The 15,283-nt window shown below is 45.7% G+C and overlaps 1 protein-coding gene across 1 annotated transcript in view; it reads right to left on the bottom strand.

Moving 5' to 3' along the window:
- Nucleotides 1-15,283, bottom strand: part of PAX5 (paired box 5) — a 219,896-nt gene that overhangs the window by 195,448 nt on the left and 9,165 nt on the right. Inside the window, exons 3-5 of the mRNA XM_065406100.1 lie at nucleotides 11,101-11,298; nucleotides 5,477-5,541; nucleotides 955-1,083 (exon numbers count right to left, since the gene is read on the bottom strand). Coding sequence (XP_065262172.1) covers nucleotides 955-1,083; nucleotides 5,477-5,541; nucleotides 11,101-11,298 — 392 coding nt within the window. The remainder of the gene's footprint in view (nucleotides 1-954; nucleotides 1,084-5,476; nucleotides 5,542-11,100; nucleotides 11,299-15,283) is intronic.

Below are 15,283 nucleotides of genomic sequence, written 5' to 3'. Positions count from 1 at the left end.
GGGTAGTGTAGACGTACCCTATGATTCTAAGGAAAGAGCCAGTTATAATTTAAGGCATCTTTAAAAAATTCAAATTCAGAATATCCCGTCATTTGTCCTAAATTATCCTTATTTTTAAAGGTAATGCAGCATGTTCATCAAAGCAACATCCAGGCTGCATAGTGACATTTAAATTATGAACCTTAAGAAGAATGCAAAAGCTACAGCAAATGCTCCATACAAAACAAAATCAAGCTGCCTTTAGTGCAGCCTTCGCTGTCAAAAATCCCACTGATGTCAATGGGAGCTGAGGAAGTGCTGGAGAAAGGAAACTGTTCCTATAAACCATCCAGATCTCGGACGAGTCTAATCCACCTCATTTGTATTTTATTTTTAACAGGGTGCAGAGTTGTGCCATCGTAATAATGTATCTTGCCATTTGCACTGATGGGTGGGAAGCTTTCTTAGTTTAGTTCAGTTTTGTTCGTAAGTCATTGAAAAATGCAATGCATCCCATGTGCTTTATAATATATGAATACTGGCACCTGACCATGGGACCAATCCTGCTTCCATTCTAGCTGCCATTGACTTCAAGTGGAGCAGGGGCAGACTATCTGGGCCTGATTGTGATCTCACGTAGACCTGTAGAAATCGGAAGAAACTCCATTGCCATTGATGGAGTCACACCAGCATGAAAACCTTGCACACAGAGGCAATGTCTCCTTAGCATCACAGTCATCTCAGTACCTATCTCAGCCCAGCTGGCCACGCAATAGCTCTCCGGTAGAAACAGTTCCCACATGAACAGATTAAGTCACAAAAGCAGGTTACATGGACCCATGTCAGACACAACTAGATATGGTGAGTTGTAAGAAAGTGAATATTGAAGACAATAGCAGATAGAGCATCTTTCCAACGCCGCCCGCCCCTTTTTCAGTACGTGGAACCCACCAAAGAGAAAACAGGCCCGTTTACCTTCATCGCGTTTGCGTTTGTTGCTTTCAGCACTGGGGGATGTAATTCCCAGAATTCCACTAATGGAGTAGGAGGAGCCTGCGGAGTCAGTGCTCACTGTCGAGACTTGGGTCACGGACCCCGTGGAGGCTGTAATTAAAAGCAAAGCAGTCAGCGTGCAGATGAACATGAACGCCAGAGCGTGCCCACAACTCCTGCCATCCCAGTCATCTTGGGACCACTGCCCACACCCTCAGCCACAACAGTTTCATGTGACTCTGCAGTGCCCCAGCTAAGAAGCTGAATGTTCATGCCTGTTTTGTTGTGTTTCCTCTGACACGTGAGTTTTGAAAAGGGGCTGATGGAGCACAGCTTGTGGCAAACACACAATTGCCTGCAATAGGGGCTTTGCGGGTGCACATGCGATGGGGTTTACAGACCCCCCCCACTCAGACTAAAGCGGTGATGGAACCGTGCTGGGCCAAGAAGGCCCCGCCCCACATCAGCCATGGAGCATGCTCCAAATGGAGGACCTGCTTAAAATGGGAGTCTGGCAATCAAGTAGGGGAGAGGGAAGGAGAAGCAGTCTAAAGGAAGGAAGCCAGTTAGAACCTTCTGGGACAGTGGAATCCACAAGGGAAGGACCTGGACTGGGGACAAGGCCTGATGGGGCAGCCAGGGGCCTGACCCTTTCTCTCCAAGGGGGAATCACTGGACACTGGAAGGGAGCTGGGCAGCCCCAAGTGACTCTCTGAATCACTGCAACTCCTTGAACAGCTTCCTCGAGGAGGGAGGCAGAGGGCTGTGATCACATCTGTTGTGTACTTGGTTGTCGTGGTAATAGAATCTTGTGTTGCTATGGACAACGCCCCAAAACAAAGAGTGCCCTGGGAGGTAGGAAGTGGCCCAGGGGAGGCTGGTCTGAGGTATCAGCTCAGGATGGAAACAGGGGATGGAAACAGCCTCCCCCCTTGGTCTGGACCCAGTGGAGAGATAGGGCCTGGGTCTCCCAACCCTTCCCTCTGCTCCTAGCCCAACCGGAGAAGGACAGACTATAATTTGGCCACTAGGCCCTCAGATTGCCTACAAGGCCCCCAGGACTTTGAAGACTATTGAGCCGTGGCCACTAAGTGAGCCCTGCTCCAGCAGGGAAGCAGCTTTGGACCCTAAAGTAACACTCGGGGCAGTGCTCCACTCAGGTTGCTTCCCTTCTATCAGTACCACGGTGGTTCTGGTTCCTGGCATCCCCTGTTCATTAAAATCACTGGCTGGCAGCAGTCACGGTTGGCCGTGCTGCCCAACCCAAGTGTTCAGAAATCAGGAGCCAGGCCCCCAAAATCATTAGATTTACAAAATAATCAAAAAAATGTGGGGTCCTTTTTATTTGCCCCTGGGTGTCAGAGTGTTGAGGGGTCAGGTCTCAGCCTTTTCTCTCCCACCATGTGACCTAGAAGCTTTCTCCTTTTGTTAATGAAAAGCTGCGATTCTCAGGCCATAATCTGATTCCAGCAACTCAGACGTTACGAAAAAGACCAAATATTGTGAGAGTCATGATAAAATAGTCAGATTTGGCAGTGGTGTCCCGGGAGAGCTGAGCGCACCGCCTCTCCTGCTGATGCAGTATTGTGTCATTGGTTCCTTACACTCCCTGGTCTGTCTGTCTCCATCTGTTCTCATCTTATTCTTCCAGTGTAACTTCTTTGGGGCAGGGACCATTCTTCTCTCTGTGTTTGTACAGCGCCTAGCGCAACAGTCCCTGACTAGGGTTCCGAGGCTCCAATTAATAATAATAACAACTACACTGTGCTTGTCTTAGGGACCATTGAGGGCCATTTAAAAGCTGTCTCACTGCCACACCCATAAAACGCCTTATATATGCACCTCACAAATGTCAAAGCGCATGTTGTGCTTTATCTACTGTTTATCTTTTTTAAATTGGCTCGTTCTCTATACAATAAATGTAACGTTACATATTAAGCCACTAATTAAGAATCTAGTATGATATGGAGTTAACCTGAAGCCACAATCCAAGACTGCTGATGTATTATTAGTGGGGGAACCACAGGGCGGGTAACCTAACTGTCGTAGTGCTTCACTGAGCCTTTTGTATTAAACCCTTCATCCTGACTGCAGTGGCTGCAACAGGGGAAGAGTCGTCATTTGCCAGCATTACACAGAATACTAAATAGAAGGAAAGTATAAGGCAAGCGCCCTGCTACGGGAACCTTTCGAAGAAGGATGACCAAGACCAGAAGACGTTGTCTAAATGTCTGGTTATCAGTTAACAGCTTTAAAGAGGTGGAATGGCTTTGGATGGATAGGATAACCGTAATTATATTAATGCTTAGCACTTACAGATTGCACTTTACATCTTCAACATGCTTTGTGAGCACAAACTGATTAACCTTCAACACAACTCCTAGGAAGCAAGTAATTAAATAATAGCATCCCCGGTAGGGAAACTGAGGCAAGATGGTTAAGTGATTTGACCAAGGACGCAGATGGAAATAGTGCCCAAGCCAATAGTTCGAATCCCAGCACTGACTCCCTCTGTAACCGTGGGCACAGCACTTACCCTCCTTCCTGTGGTTTCCCCATCCATCCTCATACACCACCCTGGCGTGTGGTAAGAATGAGTCAATTTGCATGATTCACTGCCTGGATTCTGTCAGCATAAACAGGCAGAACCTACGCTGCAGGTCCCCAGTGCTAGAGCCAGGAGGTAACAATCTACCTGCCCGCAAGCACAGGTCTGCCAGGGGGCCTAGAGCACAGCACACAACGTGGGCAGGCCCAGCTGGGGAGAGGATGGAGCTAAAGCCCCCAGGAGCTGTCCAGGACATGAATTAAAGCTGCTTCCCTTTGGCAGAGTGTCCCCGGTAGGGCAGGTGGGGTACTGACCTGTCCTACAGGGAGTGGCATTAGTGATGGCCAATGTAAATTTGGAGCTTCCAGACAGCCTCTTTGAGGTTCTCCACAGCTGGCTCTCCATCCCTCCCTGGGGCCAGGGCAGTGGGGTGGCGTCCCCTCTCTAGATGCAGGAGGGGATGGGCTGTCACACTGCCATCCCACAGCTGCTAATCCCACAGTGCCAGCAGGGAGAGGCAGCACTCCGCTTGTGCTCGGCGGCCACAGCATCCGGATGAACCACCCAGCTTCCGTCTGTGCAGAGCAAAGCGGAGTCAGGATTTGCCCCTGTATAAATGAAGGCTCCTCTGAAGCCACCGGGAGTTTTGCTATTGAGCTCACTGGTAACACAATCGAGCCTTAAACTATCAGTCACGCTAGCTGCTGCTTTTCTTCATCGGAGGCTCTTAGAGTCACTTTCTTGATAAAACGATTCCAAATGTACGCCCGGGCGCTTTCCAACTGAGTCTCGCAAAAAGCACCTCCCAGATATTTAACTTCACAGCACTCCTGGGAAGTGAGCATTATCCCCATTTTACAGAGGAGGACACTAAGGCAGAGATTCTGCTGCCTTTCCCCACATTGAGCAGTACCTTATCCCACCAGGACTACTTGCAGAATGAGCTACCAGACCCACAAGCAAGGTGGCTTAATGGAGGTCCCATTTTGTAGCATGGGTGGTAATAGAACCCAGATTGCCTAAGTCTTGTACCCAACGCCATCTTCCCTTCCCTTTCCTTTAGCAACCCTCCATGGAACGCCTTGCTACTAAGAAAGCAAACCCAAGTTTAACCTCCTGGGGACTAGCTATAAAGGACAAATCTTGGATCAGCTGAAGTAAATAATGTCCACCGCTCACTGCCTTCATTGCATTCTGCACGTAAGGAGGCATGAATGCTGTTGGAAATGGAAATTTCAAATGAGGAAGGAGCTGAGTGAACATGCCTACAAAGGAAGAATATGGGCTATACATGCAGTTGCCTAAGACAATGTTTAGAGAGATCAAAAATCTCCACAAACAAGAAAGTTGGGCTGAGGCCACCAACTCCATTAGCCACAAAAATGTGTTAATCGGGGTTGCTGTCTCCTGACAGACGCGGCATCTGAACCTGGCTAGAGCACGCTGCTCTGGCCTGAACGTCTGCATTAGGAAGGAGAAGGGAAGAACGGGAGAAGAAAGTTTGGAAAGTTTTGGTACCTCTTCACTCAAGACTGCAAGTGCACAAAGAATTATAGAAGGGATGGTTGATAGAAGAAAAAAACACATTCACAACTACTTACTGACTAATGATGCAGAAAATGTTATGAATAAGTATCCCTTTCTTGATTTATTACTTTAATTATCTGACATTCTATAGACCCCTATTAGTGGGGGGGGAGTTGGTTTAGATTTCAATTTTCTGTCTCACGGTGAAAGCTATTTATCATAATAATCAGTAAAATTCAAAACCTTTTAGCAGTATTTATAAAATTCATTTACCATGTTCAACCCTTGCCGAATGACAAAGAAGGTGCATTAGTACGTGTGCTGAAGTGTTTTATGCAGAATTATCTGTCCATAAGAATGATTAAAAGTTCTTTAGAATATTTGTATTCCATTATATTATTTTGTTAATATAAAAAAAGTTTGACTTACCTATGCTGTGACTAGAGGCTGGGACCTGCTGGTTGGGTGGTTGCTGTACCTTAGTCCGTATGATCCTGCATGTAGTTGAAAAGAAACAAATGTCTCCTTACTATGAGACATGCACACTGTAGAAACTGCAGGCAAATAATGGCAGTGCCTGGAGAACATCAGAAGCTATTTTGTCCATTCCAGACACTTAGATGGTAAAGGAAACATCTTTTCCTGTATTAGTCCATTGAAGAACAGTGAAAGTGCGACTGGTGGGCAGATCTAGGGCCAAATTTTCAAAAGTGCCGAAGACCCAGATCCTCAAAGGCATTTAGGAACCTCTTTGAAATCAATGGGAGTAAAGCATGTAAATACAGCTGAAGATCTGGGCCTAGGTGAGTTAGGAGCCCATGTGCCATTGAGATTTAGGCTCCTAAGCACCTAAGGTTTTCAGGTGCCAGAAAATACAGGTAGATGCCTAGCTGGATTTTCAAAAGGGCCAGGCACCAAACTCCCATTGATTTCAGTAAGAGTTAGGCACCAACATATTTGAAAAGCCCAGTAGGCACCTATCACCTATCTTTGGGTGCCTAAATACCTTTAAAAATCTGGCCCTAAGTCACTTTTGAAAATGGGACTTATGCTCCTAAGTCTCTGAGGCGTTTTTGAAGTTTTTACCCCAAATCAAATGGAACACTGAAAGCAACAAATCTTGTACCAAATGCAAGACATCCAAACTCAACAATTACCTTGTCATAACTGGACCCTCAGACCATCTTCTGCTCTCATTTACACCAGAGTAAATCTGGAGTAACTCTATGAATTTCAAAGGGGTCACTCCCAATGTACACCAGTGTTCTCAGAGAGCAGCATCTGTTACAGTTGTGCATGTGGTGTAGAAAGATACAGAGAAATAAAAGAAAGGGTGTGTGGTGGCTTTTTGGAAAGGGGGCAGTTAGCAAGAAAGGCAACAGGAATGCGTTGGCAAAAACGACAGTGTTAATGTATTAACGGGAAAGACACAGATTGTGAGCCGTCTCCCCATGACATAAATGGACGTTTTGCCATGGACTTCGGTGGAAGGAAAATCAGGCCCAAATACTAACTGTAGCGTGGTCTTGACTCAGCTAATACATAGTTCATTGACGTGCTTCTCATGGTAGATGTGTATGTTTTATGTACTATTTTGACAGCACGCTGTGGTGATGATTTCTCCCGGGGCTATTTAACAAGCTACATTCCCAGTTTATGCCTTGCTATACATCAGTTTTTTGCACATTGATATGTTCACCCAAGAATGGCAAAACTTCATTCATGACCGACTGTGTAAAGTTATAGTGGGGGTCTGCGTTTGTGCGTAGAGCAAAAGGAAGAAGCTTAAAAATTATTCCCAGATCAGGGCTTTATCATTCAGACTTCTTTTATGTAAAATCAGTTTTCTGCAGAATTTTTATCTGTTCCCACTAGATCTTTTTCTATTATTTTACAACCATTCAGTAGTGACCACAATAGTAACAACACCTAAAATTCATCAGAAGGTCTTGCTGCTCTTTACAAAGGAGGTCAGTATCATGATCCCTGTTTTACAGAAGGGGAAACCGAGGCACAGAGAGGGGAAATGACTCACCCGAGATCTCCCAGCAGGCCAGTGAGAGAGCCAGGAATAGAATCCGGGTCTGGGTCTCCTGAGTCGCAGCCCCACACACTAGGCACTTAATCACACGGCCTCCCCATATTTCTCTACTGAGCAGAAATAGCTGGTGAGACGTGCTCCCTAACGTAGGAACTGACTCCCTCCCTGCCTCTCCCATCGGGCCCTGAAAGCTGCAGAATGGGAAGCAGCCCCGGGTGCTGAGTTCTAATCACTACATTCCCGGTGGTGGGGCCAAGCTGGCCAGTGCCTGCCAGCATTCTTTTCCCCCAATAACAAGCCAGGACTTTTGGAGCAGGGGCCCAATCTTGTCTTATTGAAGCCAGTGAGAGTTTTGCCACTGACCTTAGTGTGGGAGCAGGACTGAGCCCCTCAAGTGAGATTCATCTGCACGAGAGGGAAGGGGAGGAAATAACACTTTGCACAAGGATTTTGAGTTGTCAGAAGGAAGCAAGAGAATTCAGGGCCTTCTTACATGTAAATACCTTTATTTCTGGAGGGCTAGAGGATAATAAAGCAGCCGGTGAGCTTGCAGCTTACATGAGTGAAGCTAATAATTATGATTAATTAAACCTTATTGTCATGAATTTGCTCCTGCTGAGAAGTATCCGATGATTAATATTAATTGATATTATCAAGTATTGGTTGTATTAATTGAGGCTATTCCAAATTCTGAATTCTCTTCTATCCAGGTTCCTGTCCTTGGCTCATCACCATAGTATCTGAGCACCTTCCAGTCGTGCATTAATCAATGTGACAAACACCTGCTAGGTGTTATTTGAAGGCACGTTGTACTAGAAGGCATTCAGCTGTCCTACGGTGATGAGCACGGGGTAAGAAACTGCATAGGCTAGACTGCCCAGCATGCAAGCCAGCTCCCCGGTGCAGCGCTGCCTTCACTGCAAGCAGCACTGGGCTGGCTCCTTCGTACCTCCCTCCCTCCCATGAAGCAGGGAGGCCAGGTGGAGTGGGGATAGGGCATGACTCCCCTCCATTTATTCCACACGTGGGTCTGTGCAGCCATTGTCTATAGCTACTTACGACACAAACCAGGAGCAAGAGCTCGTACTGAACAGCTTCCGACGGGGATCCAAAGTCAATGGATAGAGGGTTAAATTTTCAAAGCTCCTATGTGAATTAGAAGCCCAGGGCCCATTTTCAACCCCACTAGGCACCTGCCTGCATCTTTAGGTGTCACAATACCTTTAAAAATCGGCCCCAAGTCACTTTTGAAAATGCTCCTAAGTCACGTAGGTGCTTTTGAAAATGTTACCCTGTATTAATGTTAATGTGCCGTGTGAACAAACATACGCATGTAGGAATGTAATGTGCATGAGCGTATATTATATCTGCCCTGCGTCTGCACTGTGGCGCTCTGCTCGTGTTGATGGTTTTCACTATTAAATTCTGTGCTTTGCCTTTTTAGAATTTGGGAATTGTTCTTCGCCAAGGGCTAGAGAAAAACAAATCCTGCATGTAATAGTTAAAACTAAATGGGGACTTTCACATCACCCGATGTATGTGCACCAGCCCCATGGCTCCTGTTCTGGAGCTGGGGTCGGAGACTGCTATGGACTATAGGTCCCATGCAGTGGAATGTCAGGCGATCATTCTAGGGCTGGGTAGTCTTCCCACAGGACTCTCAGACCCTCCCATAACTGGATGAACTGCTTTTAAAGAGACAGACCCAGCAAACCCAGTGACAACAGTAGTCCTTAACTACATGAGAAGTCCCCTGACTGCATTGGTACTTCCTTACATGAGCAAAGATGTGCAGGATCAGACCTTACTGCCCCAACACAGCAGAGCGTTTACATATATGCTTAACTTTAATCCTGTGCTTGCATCCCAGGGAGTGCACAGCTGAATACGAACGGACTGCAGAATTGGGGCCCCATGTCTTTGGAGTAGATTCACAACTTATTACCATATGTAGGGTTTTTCTTACATGCAATTGCAAGTCCTGAACAGCAGGAAGGGGCTGTAAGGTAGCAAAAATGATTCTGCCCAATAAAACAAACCAATGCAAAAAGCTTGAACGCATTTCAAAGGGAGGTTCTGAGCCACAACTGCAGATGGATGAGAAAGGATGAGATTTCCACCAAATGGGGTGGCTTCCAAATCACGGAACAACTTTTGGACATGTAAACGGGATCACTCCATGATATTATTGGTACGAGAAATACACTGGGGTGGTAGAGAAGGCAACAAAAGTGTGAAATGTGAAAACTGGATTAAAACATGCGAGAGGCCTAGTTAGGTTGTAATCTCTTTAGGGCAGGGAGTGTGTCTTGGTTATGTGTTTGTAGAGCACCCAGCACAATGAAGCCCTGACCCCGAAGGTCCAATAATTAAAAATAATAATCATGCTACCAATGAAGACAATGGCAAGACTCCCATGGATTTCAGTGGGAGTGGAGCTGCCCTTCGGTTATCTGAGGACACCAAGTATTAAGATTTTCTTTCAGCCCCCGGTTTCTGTTTTGTTTCTCAAACTAGTCTCTTTCTTGCCCAAATCTGTAAATCTCTTGGTATTACTGACTGCTGCTAGGATTCCATTCCAGTTAGGAAACTGCAGACAGCATTCAACATTTTGAATTGTCTACCCAGTCTTTGCACTTATTCCCGTGAATCTGTCACATAACATTTGATTAGGAGGTAAAGGGCCACCCATTATTTTTCATGTTATCATGTCAGAGATTATTAATACTACAGGGGCAATTCCACAAGGGCATCCAGATTGGGATCCCCAAACAGACATACAAAATAATATGGCATCTATGACCCTAGACACACATGGAAATTTAGAGTTAGCTGCATTCTGGGGATTTGGATGAAATTGCATGAAAACTATCTTGATTTTTAAAACCACACACACACACACACACACACACACACACACACACACACACACACACACAAAATGGATTCACAGCCCAACACAGTCTTTGAATTTAAATGTAAAGGGGTTTTATGTCTACACCCTGTATCATCAACTATGAAGAACCCTCTAAGAAGAATACCGCAGGGGATGAAGGGCTGTTGCTTACCATCTAGAAGGTTTAGGGGATTCGTATCCCTTCCATTAACACTTGTTACTGACTTTTGTCACTTTTCATAAGATGTTTCTCAACACTGTCATGGTGAACACTCGTTTTTCTCTTCGATGTGAGCTAGTATCTCATCCATCGTGCAAGAGAGTGTTGGTTTCCTAAACAGTTCTGGTTAAGATTCATTTAGGTGGAGCACTTTAAAAAAAAAGTAATTATACTTTGTATAGGGCCCTAACCCAAGGCCCTAATCCAGGGCCCTAATCCTGTGCCCATGAGAGTCGATGGCAAAGCTCCTGTAGTGCAGGATCAGGCCCCATGGTAGTACCTTGCATGTAAGGTTCCTTAAAGTTCTTTAAAAATTTAATTAACTCACAAAACACCCCTCTGGGTGGGTAAATTTACCACTCATTTTACAGGTGGATAATTGAGGCATATAAAGGTTACAGACCAGATTCCATCAGCCTTACTCACGGTGAGTAGTACCTTACCCCACCGAACATGAATCTGGCCTAAGGGAATCCAGAAATGCTGACATGCTCTAACCACTAGACCTCACTCTTCCCACCCTCAGCTGAATCTGAATTCAAACCTTTTTTAGATCACCAGTAGTCCAGGTCACTGGTGGTCTCGACCTTATCCCTAGGGAATGTTTATATGCTACCGAATCCAACCCTGCGAGCACTCTCGATTCGAATAAGCGTGGGACTTTCCCAGCAAAAGAACTGCAGGTCGGGATCGAGATGCGGCAGTGAGACTGCGTGGGGATAGCAATTGTTCATAATATGCCACACACTCGCCTCGTGCTCAACCACTGGCGTTCCTGGCTGCCCAAGTCATCCAGGAAACAAACACAAACCAGATTACTTGCAAATGACCCAAATGAGGAGATGCTGCAAATTCTAGCGGCGACAGCTGCTGACCAGTGCTGTCCAAATCTGTACCTGTTAATCGAGCTGACGCTGGGTACGGTGTCATTGTCACACACTCGCTCGGCTAGAAGCCTGTCCCTGATCTCCCAGGCAAACATGGTGGGATTTTGGCGTTTATACTCTGCAATTTTTTCGACGACTTTGGGTGTGGCGACCTTTGGTTTGGATCCTCCAATCACTCCAGGCTTAATGCTCCCAGTCTCATAGTACCTGGGAGAGAATCCAAGACAAAGCTTTAGTTACCAAGAGTTGACAGACAGGAAGGTTGGAGATTTACAGTGTGCACTCTGCCCAATGCATCGCCAGTCTCTTCTATGATACATCTGCCCTTTCGCTCACACTTCCTGGCTACGTAGTACATTATCTCCCCAATGGATTAATTTATAGTAATTGAAAACGGGCCCCAGTATAAAACATATATTTTTCCATAACAGCAAGACAATAGAAACAATGCAAGATTAAAGGACATGCTGAGTTCCTAAATTAACTGGAAATGTGTGTTATTAATCAGAGATAGGGGCAATAATAGAAACAAATCACATTCAGCACCATTATTTTTGTACTGAACTCTTTTGTAATAAATTACTGTTTAGAGGGAAATTCGCCTTCATTAATGTAAATGCCTTGTCATCACCTCACACCCACATGAAGGCCAGGTAAAGTAGTATCAGGACAAAGATTTGCAGAGTACACTGGAAGTAAGTATGCCAGTGTAAGGCTTGGTCTACACTAACCCCCCAAGTCGAACTAAGGTACGCAAATTCAGCTACGTTAATAACGTAGCTGAATTCGACATACCTTAGTTCGAACTTACTGCGGTTCAGACGCGGCAGGCAGGCTCCCCGTCGACTCCGCGGTACTCCTCTCGTCTAGCTGGAGTACCGCAGTCGACGGCGAGCACTTCCTGGTTCGACTTATCGCGTCCAGACCAGACGCGATAAGTCGAACCCAGAACTTCGATCCCCAGCCGCCGAACTAGCGGCTGGGTGTAGACCAGCCCTAACATTTTGTTGTGTTCTCTTTTCCTGGGAGCTATGGTTTCAATATCAAGTTCTTAAGGAGGAAACTAATATTTTCTCATCACTATTCTCAGAAGAAAGTAGAGTGGTTGGTTTCTTTCAATTCGTAAGGCCTGATACCATAATCCTTGCCCACAAATTGCTCTATGGACATCTGTGAGATTACTCCTGTGATTAAAAATTATTCCAATCAGACAGAGTGGTAGGATCAGGCCCTTTAACCGAATTGTATTAAAGACACTGTGACAGCTGCTCAGCTGGTGTAAATGGGACCAACTCCATTTCCTTCAGTGGAGCTGCAACAATTTATTCCAGCTGAGAACCTGACTCTTTTTTTCTTTTTCTTGAAACAAAAGGTTGGAAAATACAGTAGAACCTCAGAGTTACGAACACCAGAGTTACAAACTGAGCAGTCAGCCACACACCTCGTTTGGAACTGGAAGTGCGCAGGCAGGCAAAAGCAGAGACAAAGAAAGCAAATACAATATTGTACTGTGTTAAACGTAAACTACTACAAAATAGAGGGAAATCAGCCTTTTTCTTCAGCATAATAAATGTCAAAGCTGCATTAAGTCAATGTTCAGTTGTAAACGTTTGAAAGAACCATAATGTTGTGTTCGCCGTTATGAACATTTCAGAGTTACGAACAACCTCCATTCCTGACGTGTTCATAACTCTGAGGTTCTACTGCGGCGGTCCTCAAACTTCATTGCACTGCGACCCCCTTCGGACAACAAAAATTACCATACGACGCCAGGAGGGGGGACCGAAGCCTGAGCCCGCATGGGCCCTGCCGCCCTGGGTGGGAGTGGGGGCCAAAGCCCAAGCCCCACTGCCGCGGGCGGGGCCAAAGCCGAAGCTCTAGGGCTGCAGCCCCAGGCAGGGAGCCTGTAACCTGAGCCTTGCCACCCAGGCTTGAAGCCCTTGGGCTTCAGCTTCAGCCCCGGGCCCCAGCAAGTCTAACAGCCCTGGCGACCCCATTAAAACAGCGTCGCAACCCACTTTGGGGTCCCGACCCACAGTTTGAGAACTGCTGTTACTGTATTGCTCAAAGTGGGTGTCTTGTTCTGTCCACCGAGCACCAAGAGGAAATCTAAGGAAGAAAACAATCTCCCTAAATGCTAAGCCTAAAAGTTGTGCTGTAAGTGATGACATTGTTCTGGCTGTGTAAGTCAATGATGCCGTGCACTTTTTTATAGTTTGTAATTTTCTAAGAACAGATAAAAATAACCCCAGAACTAACAGCAGAGAGACCGATAGTTTCTTCCCTATCAGACCTGATTCTAAAAGCCCTCTGTGCTTAGAGCTCCCATTTCTTTATGGGTTCTCCATACAGGGAGACCTTGCCTGGCTGTATCATCTTTATCAGCCTAAACTTGTTCATTGACCTTGGCACATCCCATATTTTTAGCAGGATCTTTATTAGAACCCACCCAATAAAAACATACGTTCACGTGATATATTTTCTCTGCAGCTACTTGACATCTGTGTTGTCTGCGGAAAAACGAATCTCCTAAAATCTCTCCGATGCAAAAGAGCATGAACATGTTATGGGACCGAAGTCTGTGTCTCAAGGATAGTTGCATTCATCAAATTTCTTCTGCATTACAGGTTTAATCGTCCTGCGGGCACTCTTTTTTCAGAGCCTAAAAACATCCCTTTAATGGGAGTGACAAGATGATGTTTGCACCCGTTTTCACGTGAGTTTGGAACAAATGGTCTGTTCCACTTCTGTCTCCATGCACTCATTTGAGTACTAGTAATGGAAGGTGACGAGCATCTGGGATGGATTAAATCTTTGGGCTGCCCTGAGTTGAGCCTAACAATGAACTTGGGGCAGGAAGGAAACACTTGCTCCCACCCCCTACCCTTTCCTCAGGTGAATGATGAAATAATGGCAAGAACATGTTTGCATGATACACCTAAAAAAATCATGCCTATGAAAAATGACCATTCAAACCAGACCTTGTAATCTTCACTTATGGCATCCCTCCACTGAGTGAAAGCTCCGGAACGGGGCTCTGGTAAGCTTAGTGCTACATTACCAACCACTCACAATTTTCATGGAGCAAATAAAAAATGGCAGCATTTATAAAAATTCCTCTGTGTAACCAGTCTCTCTCTCAGACCCGCGTGTGTGAACGATCACTGGTTGTTGCCCCTTGCTTACTGTTGCCTCCAGCTCTGGACAATCTAGCCAACAGGAAAATAGCCAACTGACAAGCAGTTTGGTGATGCATTTTGGACTCTGCAGACAGACAGGCCCCTCTGTTGCTGGGTAACAGTTTTGCCTCATTGAAGGACGTTGGCATAGAAGGTAAGGGCCTGATCTGAACCCCATTAAAATCAATGGAAAGATTCCAATGACTTTAAAGGGCATAAAATCAGGCCCTCATAGAGTCAGCCCCAGAATAACTTAATCCCAATTTCCCTGTAAAGCTGGGATAACCAAAGGGCAACCTGCAGGCCAACTAACCCTATAGAATTCCCCAGGGCACTCTTCCCGCCTGGTTAGTCTCATCTTTAACCTGGGGCGTGGCCCACAGAGACTACAGCTCCCACAGTGCAATTCTCCCTCTCAATCTGGCCACAACCCCACACTAAAGACAGGGCAGCTGCAATCTGCTTGATTTTATGCAAATTAGATCCTGCCCGTGAGCTCCAGGCAGGTTGCCAATTCTCCCCTCAAATGGGCGCAGGGCAGACGCCCCCGTTGTAATGCTCCGTGAGCGATCAGCTAGTCGGCCTCCTTCTGCCACCATCCAGATCCTCGCCCCAAAGGCTCACATTTATTTCCTTGAACGTTTCGTGTTTTTTCCAACATTTGACTAAAAACAAGCGGATTCAAAAACTTTCAGTTCCAGAATCTGGGATCAAAGGTTTTTGCATGGAGCATTCGTAGTTTTTCCCCACAGACGGCAGCTCCAATTCCAGTGACATTTTACCCACCGTAATTATTAGTTATGGAAATAATGAGCTATGAAATTCCAATTTATTGTTGACAACTTAAATGACAAAACTCCAGAGCTGCTCTCTGAGCTCCATAATGCAAATATATCTAATGACAAATCTATTCAAATCTGAAACAGTAAAGTGGTTGGACTTTTCCTCGGTAGGCAAATGAGTTGCCTATTTATTAGCTTTGCACTGATACTAATAGAAATGGTTTGTAAATC

Source organism: Emys orbicularis, chromosome 6 (assembly GCF_028017835.1).
Source record: "Emys orbicularis isolate rEmyOrb1 chromosome 6, rEmyOrb1.hap1, whole genome shotgun sequence".
In the NCBI taxonomy this organism is placed as follows: domain Eukaryota; kingdom Metazoa; phylum Chordata; order Testudines; family Emydidae; genus Emys; species Emys orbicularis.
This window is presented reverse-complemented; position numbering and strand designations above follow the sequence as displayed.